This window comes from Equus quagga, chromosome 9 (genome assembly GCF_021613505.1).
Source record: "Equus quagga isolate Etosha38 chromosome 9, UCLA_HA_Equagga_1.0, whole genome shotgun sequence".
NCBI lineage: Eukaryota > Metazoa > Chordata > Mammalia > Perissodactyla > Equidae > Equus > Equus quagga.
In genome coordinates this window covers 57,315,306-57,340,779 of record NC_060275.1, presented here as the reverse complement: position 1 = coordinate 57,340,779, position 25,474 = coordinate 57,315,306, and the positions used below count along the sequence as shown (strand labels likewise).

The following is a 25,474-nucleotide window of genomic DNA, read 5'->3' as shown; positions in this document are numbered from 1 at the left end:
CATGGCCTTGAAAGAAATCTCAGAAACAGCCAAACAAGTTTACCATGACCTTCCATTTTTACACCTTTTCTAAATACTTACCTCCAGGGCCTGCATTCGTTTTAACAGCATTTTATTTTCGTTGTTCTTAATCTTTTCTTCATAGAATTCCAGAAATGTTTTTTTGTAGACTAGTTTCATATTGTACTTCTTCGCCATTCTATCCAAAAAAGATTATTTAATGAAAAGGCTTCCAAAATATTTGCAATTCCTCAATAATTTACTTTCTACAAAACAGTGACATCTTCTGGGCTTAAATATAAAAGCTACCATCTCCTTTATAAATTCACAACAGGATGATGCAAAATGAACGCAGAGGGGCCGACCCCGTGGCCGAGTGGTTAAGTTCACGTGCTCTGCCTCGGCGGCCCACGGCTTTGCCGGTTCAGATCCTGCGCGTGGACATGGCACCGCTCATCAGGCCATGGTGAGGCGGCATCCCACATGCCACAACTAGAAGGACCCACAACGAAAATATGCAACTATGTACTGGGGGGATTTGGGGAGAAAAAGCAGAAAAACAAAAAGTAGATTGGCAACAGTTGTTAGCTCAGGTACCAATCTTTAAAAAAAAAAAAAGGAAGACCAACACACCAATAACCATGCCTCTAAGGAAACATGCATTCTAAAAGTAATGGGTCACAGGTAGCGCTCTCTATCAATGTACGTAATAAATAGGTCAGGAAGTAAAATGAAAAGCTGTGAGATGGGGATGAAGTGCTGTAAGAAATACTTTTCTATTGATTCCATTTTATTTAACTTGATCCCTCACAGCAGCACGGCAAATAGCTGCCAATTTCCTTCTTAAAATATTCTCTGACACGATACACTATTAATTTTTTTTTTTTAAGATTTTATTTTTCCTTTTTTCTCCCCAAAGCCCCCCGGTACATAGTTGTGTATTTTTAGTTGTGGGTCCTTCTAGTTGTGGCATGTGGGATGCCCCCTTAGCGTGGCTTGATGAGTGGTGCCACATCCTCGCTCAGGATTCGAACTGAGCCTGGGCCGCCGAAGCGGAGGGCACGAACTTAACTAGTCGGCCACGGGGCCGGCCCCCTACACTATTAATTTTTATCCTACATCTTGGACTGCTGCTTCGCAGTTTGTTTTACAGGTTTCTCTTACCCAAGTTCTAAGTTTTAAGGTTCTGAAGAGTCTGGCCCAGAGCCTTACTCATTTTCACTTCCCTGATGTTACATGGAAGGCTAACAGCTACCTGTTGCTCAACTCTCTCTTGTGTCACACTCATTTATTCCACCGCTTCCTAGATGCCTCCACCAGGATGTGTCACAGGCATTCTCTAACTTTCCACTTCCATATCCAAGGCTGAACCCCACTAGACTGTTCTTCTGCCAAGTTTTACTATTTCAGTAAATCCATCTTATGATTCCTGCCAGAAACCTCAAAGTTCTCCATGCCATCTCCCTCTCTCCTATGCCCACTGTGTTCAACATGCCACTACGTCCTCTCCATTTATCTATAAAATGTACTCCAAAGAGGTCCACTTCTTACCCATTCATTGGCCCACTGTCCTGCTTCAATCACCATCACCACTAGGCTGTGCCAGTTTGCTTGTTTCCCTGCTTCTGTTCCTACTCTCCTTTAATGAATTTTCCAACTGCAGCCAGAGTAAGCCTTTCAAAAACACATCCACGTCACTCCTCTCCTTTACACCCTTCACTGGTTCTCCAACACACTCAGAACACACTTCAAAAGCCTGTAATATGGCCTCTGAGGCCCTCATTTATAAAGAAATGCTGCCTCGACTCGAGCCACTTGGGCTCTGATTCCTTAAGACCCACTCACAGTGGCTTTCCTTTAGCTCCTTAAGTAGCCAAGCTCTTTCCCACTTCAGGGCATTCACACATATTGTCCCTTATGTCTGAACATTCTCTCTTCCAGTCTTCAACTGGCCGACTCCTAGTCATCCTTTAGATGTTGACTTAAACATCACTTCTTCACAGGTGGCTTCCTTAAATCCTCAATTACATTAGATTTGCCTGTTATACTGGGTTTTTTCCCTCACTGCATTTGTCAATGTTTATAATTATGTATCTGTAGGCAACATGAGGGAGCATGAGGGAACATGAGGCAACATGAGGGATGATTTCAGGAAGCAGATAGAGGAGGAGAGGAAGAAAGGGGAAAAAACTCTGAGAGGGAACATGAGAGGGCTTGTGAGATGACAGCTGAGGAGAGAGGGTGAAGGGAAACATTTGAGGGCCACTGGGATTTGTATGTGAGAGGCATATGTAAGGCAAGATTCCCTGTAATTTGAATTAGCCCTCTTTAGGGGCCGGCCCGGTGGCTCAGTGGTTAAGTGTACACGTTCTACTTTGGTGGCCCGGGGTTCCCCGGTTTGGATCCCGGGTGCAGACATGGCACCACTTGGCATGCCATGCTGTGGTAGGTGTCACACATATAAACTAGAGGAAGATGAGCACAGATGTCAGCTCAGGGCCAGTCTTCCTCAGCAAAAAGAGGAGGATTGGCAGCAGTTAGCTCAGGACTAATCTTCCTCAAAAAAAAAAAGAATTAGCCCTCCTTAGAAAGACAATAGGAGTAAAGATAAAAGTGTCTTCTATTCCAAGCAGTTCATTTTCTATCACAAATCTCCAAAATAAGCCCTTAGAAATGAATCTAAGTTTTACACCTAAGAAAGACCATAATTACAAAGAACAGAGACTCAATTTGATCAATTTGAATAGGTTTGCCTTATAAAAGCGAATTATAGTTTTGTTGGGTTTAATGAAATCGTAAAAGGGCATCTCAATAATCCCTATGCATTTCCAGATTCTGTTTCACCGAAGGAATACCTGTTTCAATAAATACTTTTTAAAAAAATTTAGATGTTAAAGTGATGACTCATGACTACCATCATTAGGCAGTTTAAAGTACAAAAGATTACTGCTGCTTGCTTAGCATTTAAAAAAACTTCCATTATCTTTTTGGGTATACTCAAATTACCAACTTTGACAACCAAAAACACCAAGCCAACATACTAAACATATGAAACAACATACTCAAAACGTTTATTTAATTTCTTCTTTTATAAAGTTGAAGAGCAATAACACTTCCCAAAATTTTACTAATTTTAAGGAAAAAAAAGATTTAAACTTTTCAATTTTACAGTTTATAAATAGTCCATGGTATTTTCCTCATGTTCAGTCACATGCTACTTAATTTTCTCACATTATCGTATAAAATTATGTATTTTAGAACTCCTGAAAATCCTATACTCATAATTTTACAAGCTAACAGACACACAATTCAAATAACCACCAACCAAAAATAACTAGAAACTACAGCTCTTCTTTTTCCTCAGTGAATTGAAGACTTGATTTTAAAAAGTGGGAAATCAAGTTCAGCCAACTGTGACCTGGTCTACATTTAAGTGGACTCTTCCACTCTGTTATCAGGGAAACTCCCAAGGCCAAGATGTCTCCTAAGGCCTTGAAGCCCCACCTGATGAAGCCTACCCCAACTTTCCCTGTGTCTATGGTTTGCCAGGACTCCTAGGAATTCAGGTGCATGAGTGAATACATTCCTGAACCAGGGTTTTATTATCAACACTGCCTGTGAGACACAGGCAATTTCAAAGATATAGTGAAATGTCAAACAACTTTCAATCCCTGTCAAAAGGAGGATCTGTGTTTTATGAATAAATCTGTGATTTATTCATTTTATATTACCAACGCTACTAGCAGTTACTTTAAAAAAAGAATCGCCTGTTATTTGCAATGTCAGGTACTTTCTGCCACAAGTTGAAGACAATAGGCTCCCTTTCTTACCTACAGGATAAAATAATTCCAGGAATGAAAGAAAACGAAATAAGTAAGGCTGTAAGAGACCTACGGCACCAACCCTGCCTTTGAGGTTAGTCTTCCTTTCAGAAGGCTGTACCTTTTCTTTAGGTCCCGTTTAAAATAAGGACTAAATAGAAATACTGATTTTTTTTCCTTTTCTTTCTGTCTTAAGGCAAAAAGAGAATAGTAACAGATTAATGACATTCTTACTCATTTAGCAATGGAAAATAGACCAAGAATTCAGGGACGTCCACAACACCTTCCAAGTTGAAGTCATATTTGCAGCCAAATAAAGGATAATCTCCTTTCTTCTGAAATTTCACAGTATATATTTCATTTCCAAATGATTCTGTTTCTGAAGCTTCAAGACGTCTTCTATAAAGATTATCCCCAAACCAAAATAAGTAGGTTAAAATTATTAGCTCAGACTTATTTCAATGAGATTACGCGTGTAAAAAAACTACATGATGCAATTTAAAAAAGACACTTGATTAACTTTTTAAGTGGATTTGAGCCACTTTCCAGAAGCAATATACTAAAAGATCATTAACAATCTCATTAATAAAATTAGGCTGGAAGTAGGTTTCACTATCACGACAGCTGGTTACCTCTGCCCCTGTATGTGGATCTGGAGCTTGTCTAGCACTACAACCTCCAGCTCAATGTAACATCAATCTCCAACTTACACATCAAGACGTTTTAAAGGTTCACCTGAAAAATCTGTTTTTTGAACTTAAATTCTGAATACCGATTCAAATATACTATCAATGTGCTCAGCCCTTAGAAGATCAACATAGCATGTTTTATAAAGTCTATTTCTGATAAACATTTGCTACTTTAAAATAAGCTTAATTCTGAGTACTTTATAAACCACAGAAGTACTTACATTAGTTCAAAGCTATTGGGAGTGGTGCCAATAAAATAGCCTCCAGGGCTCAGTCTCTCACAAGCATTTCTGAGCAACATGTCAGCTTGCTCATAGGACTCAAATGAGTAATGACAGACAAACTGACAACTGCAGATGTCAAAGCACATTTTTGGGTCTCGAAATTTGTCAGTCAAAAGTTCCTGAAACAAATTAAAGTGGGTCAAGATTTTGAACTAAACTGCAACACAAATACTTCTTAGTAAATTAATTTCTAGAATTAGTATCCTTAAAATAAAAGTAGACATGCCCTCCCACCAACCTATCCTTTCTCTCATTATGTATAATAAAGGTCATAAAGAAATCATTCTTTCATTCTGGTTCAACAGAATTTGATTCCCATTTTCAGAGTACTTTTAAAAAAACTAGGGATTCTGAAATCATGAGAAAAAATACATCCATCAAATATGACATTTAAAAGAGTTCATCCTTTTATTTGGCTTTACTTGAAAGCTAAACTAAAATGATATTGCACAGTAACTTGGGTTACAAGAAAACACAAAGCTGTCCTTTGGGACATTTTTTAAGAACACAATTAAGTGTTTTTAAAGGTTTCTAACTTTCTAGCAGTATACTATCACTTTTCCTTCTCTACTTTCACAACTGCAAACAAAATGTGTAGGATTAAAGGTACCTCTAATAGTTTAATGAGCTAACGAGTCAGACAAACAACATAAAGTTCAAGGTAAGACTTTCACCATTCACGTCTCTGTAGTTCTTAAACTTCACAGTTGTGAAGAGATTCAGAACAGGTGGAAGGTAGAAAACACCAGACTCTGATATGTTGGGAAACTACTCTAATAAATTATAAGGTGAACAAAACATAAGTTCAGTTCTATTTCAAAATACTGGAAAATAAATCTTGTCCAACAGAAAAGCAATAAATGATTCCAAAACTTCAAGTTATTAAAAGCAAAGAAATTCCCAGAAGTACTCAGTGGGTCATTTAAAGAAATTTATCATTAATAGATTTTCTAGTTGAAACTGAAAATACACGTCGTAAGGTTTTTAATGTTTCAAAGCACATTTTAAAAAAATGAGCTGATTTTTAAAACAAAGCATTTATCCAAATGGAAAATATAAAAAATAAATCAACAAGCTAAAAAAAATCCTGTACCTTTGAACAATCAGCAGTTATAAATTCTGCATTGAAAATATATTCATTATCACGACAACGATTTTTCATGTCCTCATACCGCTGCTGACACTGTTTGACAGAAACATCAGCGATATCTGCAAGGAGGATGCATGTTAGTAACTGTCAACAAAGACCCACAGAGATAAAACATAAATGCAAAGATGACACAAATCTAGACATTAATCGCAACTGATAAACTCTGGCATGAAATCAAGCCTTAGTACAAGCAAAAAGCTTCTATTTCCTTCAAAACAGAAGACAAAAAACTCTTTGTTCCAATGCAAATGCCTTATTATTTTTCAAAAGGAATTAAAAGCTTTCTCAATAGGTACTGATAACAGAAAAATTGTATCATGATTTTTAAATGCTTATTCAAAGTTAAAAGTAGAAAGTTTAGATTCCAATTTGAATTATAAAACCTGACACTATATGCCTACTTTTGAAAATATCACGTTTATATTTTCTTAATAAAATGTTATTTGCCTTTTTCCCTGTGTTGAGATTTGCACTGACAGTGCAAAAGCAATGCTGGGTACCATGGTGGCACCTTATCATGAGTACAAGATAGTAGCATCACATGGTACTGGTAATTCTTGCTATATTCTTCACCACTATACACTAGCATGAAAAAAAAAGCCAATTTCATTTAAGAATGTCCTTGACTGAGCAGTAAAAATTAATTTTATTACATCTTGGCTCTTGAACACATGTCTTTTTAATATTCTGTGTGATGAAATGGAAAGCAACAAAACATTTCTACATAGTAAAGTTTGAACAGGACTGGTGTGACTGGATTGTGAGCTACACTGGCCACTTTTTTCACAGAAAATTGCTTTCATTTGAAAGAACCACTGACAGACAAACTGATTATCCAGACTTATAATCTGGCAGATATTTTACTGGAAATGAACAAAGTGACCCTGTTACTTCAAGCAAAACAACAGACAGTATTTGTTACCTATGATAAAATTTGAGCTTTCAAGTGAAAATTACAATTCTGAAAAACTTGTACCTACCACCATGGCCTGGGCATCTTCTCAATACTTAAGACTTTTCTGAATGGTGGTGACATTAAACAAATGTGATTTCTTGATGTCAACATTTAGAAGATCTGCATAACTTTAGTGAGCATTATTTTCCACATATTATTAAATCTTGCAGGGCAAAAGATCCATTCAAAGTGCAAGATAGATCAATGGATTTAAATCTAACAGAACACAAAAAATTCATTGATACGGTTTCAGATTCCACATGGTAACTGACCCTTAGGGAACTATGACTTGCCAAGTTTTGATGTAGTATCAAAGATGAATATCCTCAATTATCTGAAAAGGCTATTAAAATATTCCTTCATTTTACAACTATTTATTATACAAACTACCACAACATATTGAATGCAGAATCAGTTGTGAGAATCCAGATGTCTCCTATTATTCCAGACTCTAAAGGGATTTGAAAAATATTTTTAAAATGCCAGTCGTCTCACTACATTTTATTTTTTAATGAATTCAAAATATTTTTAAAATTCTCAGTTTTAATTTCTATAATTAATAGATATAACCACATACAGAAAAGCTTTCTGGGGTCCTCGGTCATTTTTAAGAGTGTACAATGGTCTAAAATCAAAAACTTTGAGAAGTGCTAATTTAGGCAATACTTCATAGGGGGTGGTGTGCACATCCTATTATTCGTGACATTGGAAAGAACATGACATCTGCTTGTTCCACTTCAGTGTTAAGATTGACCAGTGGGTTCAGGTGCTTGATTAACTTAGTCATTAAGTTCCTATCAACATTTCACCTACTGTTTTAGCATCTTTTTATGATTGTTGCTTAGATCTATTATTTCATCAAGGGTGGAAAAATAGCAATTTTCATTATTTCTCCTGCATTTATTTATTATACTCTTTCAATAAGGAGGAATTTCCCTTTTCAACCATTTGTTTACCTTGAAATACATAGTTCATATAGGGTGGGCAAAATAAATACTCAACTCTCCTGCCCCCACTTAATTTATGAATTTCAGAATAATGAGTAAGTTTCCTAGCAACCTCCAAGGGTGAACAATGAGATTTTTGCCTTTATTTGATGTGGTTCAATCCACTGTAATCACTAGTCTTTTTTGATGATGAAATTTTCCTATCTCTGGCAAGAGGAAGCCTTTTTAAGTATGTGCTTTAGACATGACTCCAATTATTTTTCTTTGCTTCTTTCCTTTTAGGAGACAAGTTATCCCAGGCTCATTAACCATATTATAACACCATCAGTAAAGTCTCATAACTTGTTTAAAAAAATATACCCATTTTGTGTGCAGCCTCCAGATATCTTTTTGGAAGACATTTTAGTGTCATGTTGACAATGAGATCCTTCTTATTCTCCATTTACCTGACCGACCACAAATTATACTTTCCCACACCATTATTTATCTTACCAGTACAAACTAGCTTGTTAATTCTTCCCTTTTTCCACTTGAGCAAATCTCCACCTTTACCACATCCCAGGTCCAAAACAGTGATATCACATGTTTTTTTCTGTCGCACCTTTTCTAAAAATTCCCCTAAAAGAGAAATAAGTCATAACAAATTATCTCTTCTCCATTTTTCTAAAGCATAAATTGTTACCCCAATAACCTACTAACTTCTGCCTGACATATAAACTATTACCACACATTCATTTATGTAATTAATTCATAACTTTTGATAAGCTAAAATATGACTTTTTGATAAAACAGAATATGACTAACAGTTAATTAACTTGACCCTCTAGCTTTAAAGATGAAAGAGTATATGTCTGGTACTTAAGAAAGTTAAGACAGGTATTTGAAGGTCACTCTAGAATTTGATTCAACATTAAATAGCAGGCATTTTAAATTCTAATTAATACAAGAAGACAATAATTATTTGTGAAAAGAGAAAAAAATAATTATTCATGATTTTTTGTAGTTTTCTCTTTCTAAAGCTAAGTGTTCAGCTAAGTAAATCAAAATAATTATGGGATCATACAATTGCTTGATTGTCATAAAACCTGTCAGGTTTACCCCAAAAGAAATACAAGAATTAGTCAAAAAGCTATACATACCTCCTATTTTTACTATAATCAGAATTCCTAAATACTCTGAAGTAAAAATGGGATCTTTCAAAATTTTTTTTATTTTATTTTTCCTTCTTCTCCCCAAAGCACCCTAGTACATAGCTGTGTATTTTAGTCATGGGTCCTTCTAGGTGTGGCATGGGGGATATTGCCTCAGCATGGCTTGATGATGCACTCAGGATCCGAACCAGTGAACCCCTGGGCCGCTGAAGCAGAGTGTACGAACTTAACCATCCGGCCACGGGGCCAGACCCCAAAATGGAATCTTTTATCCTATCCACTTCATAGGTGGTGGTGTGTATGTCCTATTACTCATCACACTGGAAAGAACATGACTTCTGCTGGTTGGGACACTTTTACCCTAATCTATCAAATCACATTAATAGCCAATGGATAATATCAGTAGGTCCTCATACATCAATAGCCAAATGGTTCAAATATCAGTTAAAGGAATATTAATATTCTTAGACAACCAAAGTATTCAGCAATTCTAAAACTTGGTACAATACTGAATCCTAGATCTACTCTTCCTATTTTTATTACTCTGAGTTTAACTCTTTTTTACTTCATGTGTGTACTATTTTGACTGCTGGAACATTCTATATAAATACTTCTACCTTTCACTGTCTATAGGATCTTAAAGTAATTTCGACAGAAGCACAAGCATTCCGTATGTAACTTTCTGCTATGACTCTTAAGAAAACAGCATAAAAAATAATACTGAAAGAGTGAAAAACAACAATAATTATAAAATCTCTTTATTTCCACACAGTAAGACTGAGAGAGGACATCATTGTGAAATTATTCAAAGATATCTTTATCACACTTAAGAATAGTACTCAACTAGTTACTGAGCTCTAAGCACCAACAAGAAAGAGAAAATGAATGACAAAGAATGGGTATTGAGAAAAGAAAGTAAAAAGCCATACAGGGAGCTTGGCACAGACCAAACTGATTACATCAGCACCAGAAAGACAGGTGCATATAGCAAAGCACCCATTGAGAGCTGCTGGAACAGCTGAAGAAGCAAATACCATGAATATGCTCAGAGAAATTTTTGCTAAGTCTGACTTAAGACTTTTTAAAAATTACCTGTTTTCCTGATTATAAAAATAACACAACTAACAATATGGAATATATGGCTGAACTTAAAGATATTTATTCAATAAATACATGAATATGTGAATGAATAAATAAATACATCAGAAAAAATACCTAATGATAAGTTATCTGCATTATGAGGATGATGAGGAAGAGAAAAACTGGAAATTAACTAAGACTAGGGTTCCCCTTTATCACCACTCTTATTTAACATAGTTCTGGAGGTCCTGGCGAGAGCAATCAGGCAAGAAAAAGGAATAAAAGGAATCCAAATGGGGGGGAAGAAGTGAAACTCTCGCTGTTTGCAGACGACATGATCTTATATATAGAAAACCCCAAAGAATCCATTAGAAAACTTTTAGAAGTAATCAACAACTACAGCAAAGTTGCAGGGTATAAAATCAATTTACATAAATCAGTAGTATTTCTATACTCTAATAACGAACTACCAGAAAAAGAATTCAAGAACACAATACCATTCACAATCGCAACAAAAAGAATAAAATACCTCAGGGTGAATTTAACTAAGGAAGTGAAAGACCTATACAATGAAAATTACAAGGCTTTTCTGAAAGAAACAGATGATGACATAAAGAGATGGAAAGACATTCCATGCACATGGAGTGGAAGAATAAACATAGTTAAAATGTCCATTCTACCTAAAGCAATCTACAGATTCAATGCCATCCCAATCAGAATCCCAATGACATTCTTTACAGAAATAGAACAAAGAATCCTAAAATTCATATGGGGCAACAAAAGACCCCGAATTTCTAAAGCAATCCTGAGAAAAAAGAACACAGCTGGAGGCATCACTATCCCTGACTTCAAAACATACTACAAAGCTACAGTAATCAAAACAGCATAGTACTGGTACAAAAACAGGTGCACAGATCAATGGAACAGAATTGAAAGCCCAGAAATAAAACCACACATCTATGGACAGCTAATCTTCAACAAAGGAGCTGAGGGCATACAATGGAGAAAAGAGAGTCTTTTCAACAAATGGTGCTGGGAAAACTGGAAAGCCACATGTAAAAGAATGAAAATTGACCATTCTTTTTCACCATTCACCAAAATAAACTCAAAATGGATCAAAGACCTAAAGGTGAGACCTGAAACGTAAGGCTTCTAGAAGAAAATGTAGGCAGTACACTCTTTGACATCAGTATTAAAAGGATCTTTTCGGACACCATGTCTTCTCAGAGAAGGGAAACAATAGAAAGAATAAACAAATGGGACTTCATCAGATTAAAGAGCTTCTTCAAGGCAAGGGAAAACAGGATTGAAACAAAAAAAAAAGCAACTAACTGGGAAAAAATATTTGCAAGTAATACATCCAACAAAGGCTTAATATCCATAATATATAAAGAACCCACACAACTCAACAACAAAAAATTAAACAACCCGATCAAAAATGGGCAGGAGACATGAACAGACATTTCTCCAAAGAAGATATACGGATGGCCAACAGGCACATGAAAAGATGCTCATCATCGCTGATCATCAGGGAAATGCAAATCAAAACTACACTAAGATATCACCTTACACACGTTAGAATGACAAAAATAACTAAAACAAATAGTATCAAATGTTGGAGAGGTTGTGGAGAAAAAGGAACCCTCATACACTGCTGGTGGGAATGCAAACTGGTGCAGCCACTATGGAAAACAGTATGCAGATTCCTCAAAAAATTAAAAATAGAACTATCACATGATCCAGCTATTCCACTACTGGGTATCTATCCAGAGGCCTTGAAGTCAGCAATTCCAAAAGTCCTATGCACCCCAATGTTTATTGCAGCATTATTTACAATCGCCAAGATGTGGAAGCAACCTAAGTGCCCATCAACAGATGACTGGATAAAGAAGATGTGGTATATATATATACAATGGAATACTACTCAGCCGTAAAAAAGAACAAAATCGTCCCATTTGCAACAACATGGATAGACCTTGAGGGAATTATGTTAAGTGAAATAAGCCAAATAGAAAAGGACAATCTCTGTATGACTCCACTCATATGAGGACTTTAAACCTGTGGACAAAGAGAACAGATTGGTGGCTAGCAAGGGAAAGGGGGGGGTGGGCACAAAAGGTGAAGGGTTGCACCTACAACATGACCGACAGACAATAATACACAGCTGAAATTTCACAAGATTGTAACCTATCATTAACTGAATAAAAAATTTTAAAAAATTAAGACTAGGGTTCAAAGATTATCTTAAAAGTCTAGACTAAAAGTGCCATTAATAACTAACTTAAAAAAAAAAAGAAGCTGACACCCACTCAATTACCCTAGCTGACACCTGGCAAAATCAAATAAATCATACTTTTGTTAATAAAACATGAATATCGGGGCCGGCCTATGGCCGAGTGGTTGAGTTTGTGTGCTCTGCTTCAGTGGCCCAGGGTTTCGCTGGTTCGGATCCTGGGTGCAGACATGGCACCGCTCGTTAGGCCACGCTGAGGTGGCGTCCCACATGCGACAACTAGAAGGACCCACAACTAAAAAAAAATATATAAAACTATGGACTGGGGAGACTTGGAGAGAAAAAAAAAAAAAGATTGGCAACAGTTGTTAGCTCAGGTGCCAATCTTTAAAAAAATCAAAATGAATATTAAAAACAAAAGTGAGAGAGAAAATATTAAAATGTGTTTGAAATAATGAGCCTAGTTCTCACTCTTTAATACTTGTCAGAATGGATAACCTATCTTAAAAAATTAGTAAATTATCATCAAAACTAGTAGAAAGTGGGCTGGCCCTGTGGCCGAGTGGTTAAGTTCGCGCGCTCTGCTGCAGGCGGCCCAGTGTTTCGTTGGTTCGAATCCTGGGCGCAGACATGGCACTGCTCACCAAACCACGCTGAGGCAGCGTCCCACATACCACAACTAGAAGGACCCACAACGAAGAATATACAACTATGTACCAGGGGGCTTTGGGGAGAAAAAGGAAAAAAATAAAATCTTTAAAAAAAAAAAAAAAAACCTAGTAGAAAGTACCCATAATCGGCACTCGATTCTTCCCAGTGTACTCAAGAAAGCGTTCTCACTTTTCCTGAGTGAGGATGACTTTTAAAAAAACAGAAAACCTTATTGCGAAAAGCTTTAACATACACTGGCTTTTAAAAATTCTCTAAACTCATGTAGAGACTGACTACTTAATGTACTAGATATACAAAGTAATAAACATATTCCAAATCATATTTCCTCCACTGACTTCCATTTTAATTTCAAAGCTGAGTTTCCATAGATAAAATGCTGGCTCCAAAAAGTTAAATGTCTTCATCAATCCTCAAAGTAAACTTCTCTCCAGACACCATACAACAAAAAAAAAGTTCAATGGATAATCAACACACAAGACCTTTACCAACTCATTAAAGGCCTTGACATCAAAAAGCATGGCACCGCCCTTTTTCTTAATTTAATGGAACCTGAATGTTTAATCCAATAATATGTCTTTGCTCCAAAACTATTAAAGTAAAATATGATAATTACCTAATAGCACTAGGTAACCTAAATTCTAAGCATAAAAGAAGAACAGTGCCTTTTGAAAACCTTATTAACTTAACAACTTAGTATCAATTAAACATTCATTAATATATCATGTAGTCAACCAAAAGTAAATATGAAAAGAATTTACATTTTATGATTTAGTTTTAGTTCTGGCTCCAGTTTTATAAGGCCAAGGTTTGATAATTAAATGACTAGGAATTAAAGACCTAGTAGCTCACTGTATGATTAACCATTGGGGATTTAAAAATGAGATATAAGCTGAAATAAAAAATTCCAAACTACAAATCAAAAACCAATCATACCAATGAGGACACTTTTCATCCAATTATTAAAGTTTCTTAGGTAAAAAATACGACTTTGGCTACGCTTCTCCAAACCAACTTCCTGAAGCTCATTGTAGTGGGCGGCCACTGCTGAGCTGTGTCCTTCTTCCAAGCTCTGAAAATAAGAAAATGGAATAAAATCAAGGATCAGAATAGGGCAAAAATAAGTCTAAGAGTATCTGACCTATATAAGGATAAAACACTACTGAAATTGGTAAACTTCATTAAGCAACGGCATTAACCACAGAAATCTCACTAACTATAATCAGACATAAGACTTGTTTTCCCCTATTCTCTATTTTCAAAAACACTTCTTAGCTTAAAATTTTCATCTTGATCTTTCATCTATATCATTTTGGCGCCAATGTCTTATTAAAACCAGTACTCTTCCAGAGTTCTGATCTATTCAATACAATAAATGTCAGTCAGTGGATGGGGTTCCTACAAGAGAATAAAATAGGAATGTCACATGTATTATATTATTATAAAATTGTTGTGAGCATTAAATGAGATAATATACACAAAGGGATTAGAAGCCAATAGGCTATGTTCAGTGTCACTGATTTCTATTATCATTTGCTATTAACCTAATTCAACAGTTTCAATTTGTGCTCCCTACCTAAGACCCTAGGCATTCTGCAAAAATGCCATGGTAGCTAAAGGGCTTCCCATCCCCCTACTTGCCTGTTCAACCAAAGTGCTTCATCTTTTACCTATTTTACATATTAGGTTTAAGATTTTCACTTGAAAAAAGGATTCTGATGCTAGTAAAATTTTAAAATCTACATATATAATTCAAGCTCTTCTCTTCACACTCCACCAATAACAAATGCCTGGGCTATCTGCCACTTTCCTCTTCAGGGCTGATGGCAGAATTTCAGTCATTCATTGCAGTACTGTTTCCCTCCAAATCTAGATTCTGCCTCAGATTCCTTCAGGACATGATATTCTCAGATGAAAATGACTTGCTGTCACTTGTTCTATAACATCCCTGCTAAATATCAGGCTTTTGCATGTTCTTAGCTAAAACTGTAACTACCCCAAGAAGAAGCTGGGAACAAGAGTTTAAGGAATTACATTAAGAAAACAATGTAAAGCTGGGTATGATTTTTGAAATTCATCATTTTAAGTGATAATCTCAACTACTTCAGACACAAAAAAGGAGATGAACACCTAATAAAAAAGGAAAAAAGGTAAATCATCTGGACTTTATCCTCTGTCTTTTTTAAAACACTAAGAAAAAGCAAACTACAAAAACTAGCTTTCAAGTTCAACTAACAAGAGTTCCGAAAGAACATAAAAATTATCTCATTAAAAGTTTCACCCAAATAAAAATAATTACATTTCAAAAGTTTAAACTCTACTTTAAGAGATGGCATCTATTAAAAATAGAATATTCTTAAGATTATGTAAAAACCAGTATTATTTCACAGCTGCTCCACATTTCAATTTGACATATTCCACCACGAATAAAAGAAAATACATTGGACATACTTTTCGCTTTTCAGGAACATCCTCAAGTTCTATTTTTCTCTTTTTCTGAGTGCCATCTCCAATGGAAGGTCCATCTTTTGGAAAATCATCAGTGTCCATTCTTCTTTTCCTTGAAATGCCTTCATCATCACCAGAACCTTTTTCCTCTGGGACAATTTCAGCATCAAGCTTTCTTTTCTTGGACAGAGTGTCTTCCCCACAACTAGAACTTTCCTTTACAAGATCATCTTCACACTCCATTTTCCTCTTTTTTGGTGTGTCTACTTGCCCAGAAGTAGGAGCTGTTTCAGAAAGCCCAGTCCCAGGAGCGGCCATGTTTTCACTACTACTCAATGAAGACTCCGTTTCCAAATCTAGTGATGCTTTTGCCTCTTCCAGAGAGAACTTTTCACATTCCTCTGCTTTTGCAGAATTTTCCATTTTTGATTATTTAAATAGATGGTAAAACTTCATGAACACTGGAATAGCAAAAATTTGACATTACTTGCAAACACTAACACTGAGACTTAAAATAATTTTAACCAGAAACTAGCCATTTAAGTTCAGCGATCAATCAGGAGTTTAAAAAAAAATCTCATTATGGAGAGAATATTGAAAACAATGTCAATTGATATATATTACATATAAATTTCTGAAGATGCTAATGTGGAATACTACTTACAACCCCCGAACATTTCTACATCTTATCCATAAAAGTCACCATTGGCATAAGAACTGACAAATGAAGTGGGGTTATTGTACAAGTACTGGTTCCATTTCTATTTGATCCTTACTCTATAGCTTCAGTTCCCAAATTGTGTGCTGGACACTACAACAAACTTGTACAGGCAGAGCAGGATATTTTAAAATTTTAAGGGAAACACAGTGTGATCTGACATCTGGAAGATATCACAGATTCAGCTTCAAGCAGAGCACAGTTTCAACCCAGCAGACTGCACTACATTCCTTTCAATGACATCAGCACTTTGTGAAGCTGAGATGTTCGTGGTACCATAGAAAATCAATGTGAAACAGGAAATGAAATTGGCAGTGTTGAATCTGATTTCAAGGCTTGAGAAGTTGTACAGTACCCAACAGGTGTGCACATTATGCACTCGAGGTTAAGAATTAAACACAAATATTACTTTTTCTTACAATTTGTGTATTATTTTTAAAATAAAGTTGATAGGACATAAATACTTATTAAATTCTTTGGACTAAACTACTTGATAAGTGGAACTATTAGGTTCTTTTGGCTAAAGACAGTAAGGGCACCAAGAACAGGAAAAGTCTCGGAACCTACAGTTGACTTCTGAAATCCTTATTTCCTTTCAGGTGTCAGAATTACGAAGAAAGTGAAGAGAGCAGAAATGGCTTTGGACAGAAATTTCAAGACCCACTCTGCACTAAATGACCACTAAGCCTCTTTCACATGTTCCTTCACCTATGTGTAAAATGGGAGGGGGAGAGAAATAAGTAAACTATCTATTGGACAGGAATTTATTAAGTCATTCAACAAATTTACTAAACTCCTACTACAGAGGAGCTCAATGAAGCACTTTGTGAATCAGTCTTCAAAAAACTTACAGCTTATATACCACTTTTTTTTTTTTTTTGAGGAAGATTAGCCCTGAGCTAACATCTGCTGCCAATTCTCCTCTTTTTGCTGAGGAAGACTAGCCCTGAGCTAACATCCATGCACGTCTTCCTCTATTTTATACGTGGGACGCCTACCACAGCATGGCTTTTGCCAAGCGGTGCCATGTCCGCACCGGGATCTGAACCAGGGAACCCCAGGCCGCCAAAACGGAACGTGCGCGCACTTCACCTCTGCTCCACGGGGCGGGCGGCAGGCCCCCGGCTCCCTATAAACCATTATTAAAATGTTAGGCTGTGTTAGTCAAATCAAATGAAGAGGGGAGAGCAAAAGCCCAAAAATTAGTGAGATTCAGCAAATTCAGAACCTGAAAGTTATGAAGAGAGAGAAAAAGTCTTTTGAGTAAAGAAACAGAATAAGAAATAAAGTTGCTTGAGGGAATGGGTAAAAACAAGTCACCATAAACTGGGAAGGATTTCAAGGGATATCAGCTCTCACTACCCAAGGTCTGAGGTTCAAAATACCAAGACGAGCCAAAATAGGAAAAACTGGGGAGAAAACCACCCAGAAATGTAATTTTTAGAATAACTACTTAAAATGATTATCTAGTAAAACTGGCCACTGAATTATCAAATCCCTATCTTCTCCCTGCCATTTATTTCCTAATAACGAAATGGAAATTGTTTTTAAATTCAAATAAACCCATGTGATTTATCATCTTCAGCTGTAATTATCGCCTTAGTATTGCGAATAAGAGTGAATTTTATATACATGGGCAAATCTATTTCCACAGATGAGATGTCAAAATAAACGACACAAAATTCCAAACGACCGCAGAAATGGGTAATAATACTTGAAACCGAGGGTCATGTTTGAAACTGAGCGTCAAAGTGGAATAAGGAACACACTCCCAAAGCAAGAGAGGTGCCCCTCAGAATCCTCCAGGAAGGAGCTTAGAGTAAAGACTGAACTGACACAGGGACGGATACGCATTAAACGACCAGAACGGCATTTCGATCTGGCTTTCCAGTCACACCTCTCCGCCAAGCCACGTCTCCGTCATCCCAGTTTCTCAGAGAACCGGAGAGCAGGGCGCGAGGGCCGCCGGGCTTCAGCTCAAGCCGGATAAGCTCTACGCCCCGACCCGCAAGCTAGACAGGGTCAACTCGGGGGGCCCAAGAGGACGCAACAGAGGCGAGAAGGGAATTCTGCAGCCGGGCTCACCCTCTTCAGGCACTGGCGCGGCCTAGCTAGAAACTCTGGCTCAGGTTTCCGTTCCGCCGCTCAAGACATTACAGACACTTCTTCGGATCCGACGCCCCCGCCCCAGCCCGCCCCTCGGCGCAGCCCTGGGGTGCGATCTGATACAGCTCTTCGGGCTTCTCCGGACCCGGGCTCGCTCGGTCTGGAGGAGCAACAGCACCCGCCAACCCCCACAAGTATTGCCCATTCTGATGCTGGCTGAGGGCACAACAAAACTCTCGCGACGGGTACTCACTGAGGCACAGGGCTACTGCTAAGCGAGCCTATGTCAGTAGTGCCGTGCCCCTTCTACCTCGACGGCGGCGGAGGGCCTCAAGCCAAAGAAGAAAGGGAGGGCCGGAGCTCCAGGCGCCACACTCACCCATACAGCTATCCACGATTCTGTTTGCGGAAGCGGCGCGCCGCGCCACGCGTGTGTTGTTACGGCACTTCCGGGGAGTGCGTGAGTCACGTGACGCCACTCTTGGCGAAGAGTGGAGCGCTGCGCAACCTTCGTGCCGGGACTACGAGTCCCGTCGTGCCTCGCGCGATGCGTGCTGAGGGACACGCCGAGCGGACACGGGCGCTCGCGAGCACGTTGCTGGTGGGCGCGGCTGGCTGGGCCCGGAGTCGGGGAGAGAGTCAGCCTGAGCCCCGCAGGTTCCGGCTCCCTGACCCACGCTGCCCTCGGTCACTCTCCTGAGTGACACCGCCGTGGCATCTGAGGAGCTGTCGTCCGTCCTGGGCGGCTGGAAGCGGTGGCTGCCTCCACGTTTTAAGAGGTAACCTGGGCCCAAGACCTCTGGGGGGCAGCGGGAGGGGTCGAGAGGGCACCTTCAACCCTGTGCGCGTTGGGGAGCTGACCCGGGGCGCGAACCCGACAGCTGCGCGGCGCACACAGCTCATCTGGTTGTGGCGGGGGTCTACCAGTGGGGCGGGGGTCATCTACACTAGCCCGCCCCACTACCCCCGGCAGCCGAAAGAGGTCACCCCCGCCTTTCTATGTCGGGCCAGTGTCCTGGCAAATCCTGCCTTTGGGACTGTTTTTCGGTTTTCTGCTCTGTAACCCTTCACCCTGTGTTCTTCCCTCCCTCGGAATCCTGCTGAGGAGGGGCCTGGGAGCCCCGCCCTCGGAGTTTTAAAAATGAGCAACATCTTACTTCTTAGGGACTGGCAGGTCATTCCCTACCGCCATATTTGGGAAGCCATGCCATGCGTCCCTCTTTCTCATCTGTCAGATTCTGGAGAAGGGGCAGCCCATACCTATTCTTGAGAAACGTCTCAAGGTATAGTATTCTGTGTTGGCTGGACGTTGGTATGGGATGGTTGGGGGCACAACAATTTCTTTGTCCATCCCTCCAGCTTTCCACTGGAGAGTCGAAGGCACCTGCTATACTGAAACTCGAAAGCGCCATAGTTCAGGGCTTTCACCACCCCCCCCCCCCCCCCCCCCCCCCCCCCAGATGAGGGTCAAAATTGGACCTGTGGACTACGGGGATTGATGCGTCTGCATAGTATTAACGTTGTTGTGCCTCAGCACCTCCCCACCTTCAGGGTGTAAAAACGTGCTCAGATTTACAATCTATCTTGAATTATTCTTTGCCAAAATTGGTCCCTTACAAGCAGCTTTGAAAATGTGCTTTACTAGCCTGCCTTCTTGTCAGTAGGCACAGTTATATTAATGAGCACACTTTGCTTTGGGGAAGGCAACGTTTGCAGCGTGTATTTTACAATCGAGTCACTTCCAAATTGTGGATATTAACCTTTCTGAGATTGTTGACCCCTTGTAAACTTTGGACCAACGGTGAGGTCTATTTTTAGCCATATATTTAGTGAGTCGTCAATTTCAGAGGACTGTACTTGTATTTTTTATTATATGCAGTGAGCTAGATTGAAAATTAACTTCAGTTTATGAATATGGACAGCCTCAAAGGTATAGGTCGTAGAGATTGGAGAGACCATTTGCATATCCAGGCATTAGAACTAGGCAATTACACAGCTCTTATTTGCTGCTTCTAATGCTAAAGTTTCTCGAGGTAATTGCTGTTGTAATTTCAGGGAAAATGAGTCTAATTTTGACTTTTTAAGAAACTTTTTCATTAGATTAAAAGCCTGTTAAGTATGTGTTTATACAGAGTCCACCATGAATTGATAATGTGCATGAGATAGGTGGACATCTCATTTTGTAGGTTTTATGTACTTAACTGGAAGTCATGGATATTCTGTTGAGAATAGAGGAAGAATTCTTGCAGATAGTAACGGAGGGAGTAAATGGGCCAGATAAAAATGTTTTAAAAGTTAATCATTGGTGTTATTTTCCTCCATTATTGCCGGAGTAATATCTGGTTTTCTGGAAATTGAATTAAAGTAATAGCTAATGTTTGAGTATATTCTATGTGCTAGATTAAGTGCTTTACACATTTGAGCTCATTTAACTCTTACCTAATCCAGAGGGGTAGTTGTTATGATTGTTTTTGATTTTTAGGTGAGGGTTAAGTAACTAGGCCAAGGTCATGCAGCTGGAAAGTAGTGGAGCTAGGATTTGGATCCAGGCAGCCTGGCTCCAGAGACGTAGTCTATGCTAATGATGAAACGGTGCCTGCTAGAACGCCAGACTCAAAACTGGAAGTTGGCTGGCACATAGTAGGTTTTCAGAAAATGTTTTGATACTTCTTAGTGGTTGGGTTATTATGTTCAGAGAGAAAATAGCTGGATTGTGATGTTATCTTGCTAGAATGTGAGCTCCATCAAGACAGGATTATCATTTTGTTCAGGGGTTTAACCCAGGTTCCTTGAATAGTGCCCAGCACATAGTGAGTCCTTATTGAATGAATGAATCATCAAGAAAGGTTTTTAAAAATCCGTTTATTTTAAAGGACAGACAGGATTTATTTCAGCCCATTTAGAAGATTTCTTCATGTGCTGTTTTGAGTATTTGGCCCACTCACCCACTCACTTAGCCTGGTGTGGATTTCTCCTGGTTTGGATTCTACTTTGTCAGTGAGAGAAAATGAAGTAGTAACTTGTAAGTTTTCTGGTCAAAGTAAAGGCAAGCAACAAATTCAATAGATACCATCCCTTTTTTTAAGTCATTAGTTCTCAAGGTGAGAGAGCATGCTGAGGTGTAATTTTAGTGTGATTTCCGTTGTAGAGTTGAAGATCACATTTTTGAAACATAAAAAGTGTTTTTAAAATGTAGGTGCAATGTTATAACTTCCTAAGAATGGTGTTCTTCAAGGTAGGAAAGAGAGGTGGTTTATAGAAGGTTTGTTTCTCCAAACAGTCTTGGAGGAAGAACTGTTGCTCCCATCCACTCTCCAAAATGTCCCTGCTGAAATTTTACTGCCTTTTTGGAATACATAGATAGTTAACGATAAACTTTAAGAAGTTTTTCCTATAGTTGAAAGTAAGATTTGGTTGAGAAATCTGTAAGTTTATTATATGTGATGTTTAGTTTTGTGTATCACTTTGACTAGGCTTTAGTACCTGGTTATTTATTTGAACACTAATCTGGGTGTTAACTGTAATGGTATTTTGAAGATTTGTTAACATCTACAATCAATTAACTTTAAGTAAAGGAGATTACCCTCAGTAATGTGGGTGGGCCTCATCCAAACAGTTGAAGGCCTAAATTTCAAACAGAAGTGTCTCAAGAAGAAAAAGTTCTTCCTCAAGACTGCAGCATTGATTGCTGCCTGAGTTTCCAGCCTGCAGATCTGCCCTACACATTTGAGAGTTGCTAGCTTCACGAGTGCGTGAGCCAGTTCCTTAAAATAAATCTCTATATATTTAGATAAAAATAACCTAATAATAGATTTCTAATAGATAGAAATATCTTTATCTAAATATAGATAGATAAACCTAAAATTAGATAGATGTATATATTTTTTCTGTTGGTTCTATATCTCTGGAGAACCCTGTCTGATTCCGATCTTGGTACTGAGAGTGGCTCTGGAGGAATAGAATCTTAAGGATGAATTTTCTGAATTGGTTATGGCATGCTTGGAATTGGTTCCCTAATCTGATTAGTTTTAAAGGCACTAATGACTGTTTTCAGTGGTAAAAAGGACACTGATGGTCCATGGTGTCATGTGGCAATAGGGATACACAAAATATCCCCATTGGGGTTCTGGATGATTATGTATTTGATGACTTAAAATTTTTTGTCAAATTAACAAAAATAATGAGACTGTTTGCTGCTAACTGTGCTGGAGAAAGTGGGGAAAGAAAAAGATGAGCTCAGATCTTCAAATTCCCAGCTCGCGCTCTGCATAAATAACCTGAAATTTCCTTTGTCTGCCTAAAGAAACTCATATCCTGCAGATGCAGAGCTGAGATTACCGAAAAGTATCCAAGAGTCTCATCCTACAAAGTGGCTGAATCACAATGCAAAATGAATTCCCAATCTAACAGGGTGTCTGCTGTTAAAACGATGGCATTGATTGGGAAAGACTGAGATCCTCAACTGTAGAATGGGGTACTGAACCCCTAGATTTTGATCTGCTTTGCCAGTAGAAGCAGTGGTTCCACACTTGTTGAGAAGTTAACCCTGCTTTGCCTGGAGAACCTGTAGTGGCCTTCCCTGAAGTAGTTGCCTTGCAAGACCTTGCTCCTTCCCCTCAGGAACTACCCTTACCACACTTCTTTGCTTCTAGACTGTCACTAGAGTCAAGTCCCAGGGTCAGCTACAGAGTGGGACCCATGAGGAGGTGTGCTACACTCTTAAAAAATTGCATGATTTCTTTTAATTTATAAAGGTAGAAATCTGGGGGATAGGTGTGGGTAATGGTGGAAAGGACATAAAGTTTGATCAGGCCAAATTCATTGATAGAGGACCACTAAGCAGAGATTCTAGATTCACTGTTATAGCCTGAGGGATTAGAAAGGGCTCTAACAGTTTGGCTGGTTGGCTGAAGCATGGACCAAAAGGTGATCTTCGTTAAATAAGTTAAAATGCTAGACCTGCCTTGGTACACTGTAGAGGAAGGGATCCAAAGACTTAGGGAGATTGGAACGGATTTCTCATATAAGACCAGGTCACCCACTCTGCAAGGGTCCGGAGGAGATAGCTTTCACCATGACTGTGAGAAAAAAAGTTTGTGAGGAGAGCCCCAGCATCCATGGAAGAGCTCTATGATCACTCTTCTCTGTGGGTCAGAAATTACAGTGGGCCCTGCTGCTGCTGGACTGAGGATCCTTAAATGCAGTGAGGATAATTGGAAATTGGGCAGATATTACAGATACCGATTTTCTTAATGGCATATCTATGTGCCGAAGGAAAGAAGCCAGTGGAGAGGGCAGTTGAAGTACAGGAAAGAGAATAGCAGTAGAAAAATACAAGGAAAATGTGGTTGAGCAGAGTCTTGGAATAGAGAGGAAAGGATAGCTCTAGAACACACGATTGGCCTCTGAATGGAAGTTCATTTTCTGAGGAAGGAGTTAACTGATTCTGAGATGGATGTGGATGCGGGTAACTCTGGAAGAGGGAAGGCTGAAGTTGAGAAAATTCACCTGTAATAAGTTTGGTTCATTTTTAAAGGGAAGTGGGGAATGGTGCCATCTCATAGTTTATTCATTCAACAAATATTTTTTGAGTGCCTCCTTTGTGCGAGCCAGACTTTGTTTTAGGCACCTAGGATGCAGCAGTGAACAAGAAAAAAATCTCTGTCTTTGTGGGACCATAAGTGCTAAACACAGTAAGTAAATTATGTAGGATGGTAGAAGATAAGTGCTAGGAAAAAAGAAACAGCAAGATAAGGAAGATTGGGATGTTGGACTGGAAGAGAGGAGGGGAGGATTGGGAGCAATTTTAAATAGCATGGTCAAGGCAGGCCTCACGGAGCAGGTGCTGTTTGAACAGAGGCTTGTAGGAAGTAAAGGAGTTAGCCAAGTGGATAACTGGAGAAAGACTGTTCCTAGCAGAGGGAGCAGCTAATGCACAATTCTTAAAGCAGGAGCCTTTTTAGTATGTTGGAAGAGCTGTAGCAGGGCTACTGTGACTGGAGCAGAGTGAGCAAGAAGACTTGAGAGTAGGTGATGCATTCAGAGAGGGAAAGGGAGATTATGTAAGGCACTGTAAAGACTTATTGTGCTCTTACTCTAAGAGAAATTGGAGAGTTTTAAACAGAAGAGATATGATCTGATGTATATTTTATTGTCAGCTGAAAGTAAAGTATAAGAGACTTGAAGAGATTGGGAAAGGTGTGGAGTGGTCATTGAGAGGAATGGGAGAGGAAGCTGATCAGGAACCATCTTCGCTTGTCACGCAGCATCCAGAGCCTTTGTGAGATAGGGTGATGTGCCATCAATGTATGCTGGTACTAATTTACTACTTTGTGTGGTTCTTGTTAGTGCTCAGCCACTGAGATGTAGTTGTGGGAAAAACAGATGGCTGAACTGGCTCAAGATTAGATTTTGTGGGCTGGTATTGCAGGACAAAGTAGTAATTCAAGTAACGCACTGTAGAATCTAGGCCAGACTGAAACCAGGAGGAGTCGTTAGATTTGAGGGAAAAAAGGGGGTAGGGTAGGGTGGGGCAGGGCCCTAGACTGGAGACCAGAGAGAATAAGGGAGTGGAGGCTGGAAGTAGGAGAGGCCACAGAGAGCAGGAAAGGATAGTTTCAGGATTTCATTTGGAGAGCAGTATCAGATAATTTCAAGGTCAAAGTTATGGCCACTCACGTGAATTGCTAAAGAAGCTGGGATTTTGCATGGTCACCCAAATGGAATAACAAAAGTTTAGATGAAGGAAGAATATGAGCTTGGTTTGCCCAGGTCAATAGATGAGAACATGGAGGGAAACTAGAACTAATTATTGATACAGCATATAAAGTGCTGAATACTTAACATACTTTATCTCATTCAATCATCATAAATACCATATGATGAAAGAGTGCTTAGTTAATCCCATTTTGGGGATGAGGGAGAAAAGCTAAATAAAGTAATACCAGAAAGGATTGGAACTCTTATCTTTCTGATTGCAAAGCCTGCATTCTTCCCATTACAATGGCTTGTGATAACAACTGCCAGAGCCAAAAAGAAAGGGAGTGGAAGTGGAACCAGGTGGATTCTGGGCCAGCGTTACCATTACAGACCACCATGGCTTGCTTGCCTTAAGGAATTTATATCCTCTGAAAAGAGATGAAGAGATAAACATTTGTGTAAATGGATAAATTTATGTAGTTATTTTGGAAAAATCATTCATTTTCTTTATAAGTGATACATTT

At 38.8% G+C, this 25,474-nt stretch overlaps 2 protein-coding genes across 5 annotated transcripts in view; one reads left to right on the top strand and one right to left on the bottom strand.

Annotated features, from left to right (window-relative positions):
• The window catches only part of RNMT (RNA guanine-7 methyltransferase), a 30,620-nt gene extending 11,916 nt beyond the window's left edge, over positions 1-18,704 (bottom strand). The window contains exons 1-8 of one of the 2 annotated variants that reach the window (XM_046671564.1): positions 18,631-18,704; positions 15,431-15,888; positions 13,916-14,051; positions 8,339-8,464; positions 5,888-6,003; positions 4,732-4,913; positions 4,056-4,220; positions 82-199 (exon numbers count right to left, since the gene is read on the bottom strand). In XM_046671564.1, coding sequence (XP_046527520.1) covers positions 82-199; positions 4,056-4,220; positions 4,732-4,913; positions 5,888-6,003; positions 8,339-8,464; positions 13,916-14,051; positions 15,431-15,850 — 1,263 coding nt within the window. In that variant the 5' untranslated portion in view covers positions 15,851-15,888; positions 18,631-18,704. The other variant, XM_046671563.1, reaches the window with a different exon arrangement.
• Positions 18,705-18,802: 98 nt separating this feature from the next.
• Positions 18,803-25,474, top strand: part of FAM210A (family with sequence similarity 210 member A) — a 30,480-nt gene continuing 23,808 nt past the window's right edge. Inside the window, exon 1 of one of the 3 annotated variants that reach the window (XM_046670907.1) lies at positions 18,803-19,030. Coding sequence is in view for 1 of the 3 variants with exons in the window: in XM_046670906.1 (XP_046526862.1) it covers positions 19,461-19,534 (74 nt within the window). In the remaining 2 variants the exon portion in view is untranslated. Of the gene's footprint in view, positions 19,031-19,445; positions 19,535-25,474 lie in introns of those variants that run through there. The other 2 variants (XM_046670908.1, XM_046670906.1) reach the window with 2 other exon arrangements.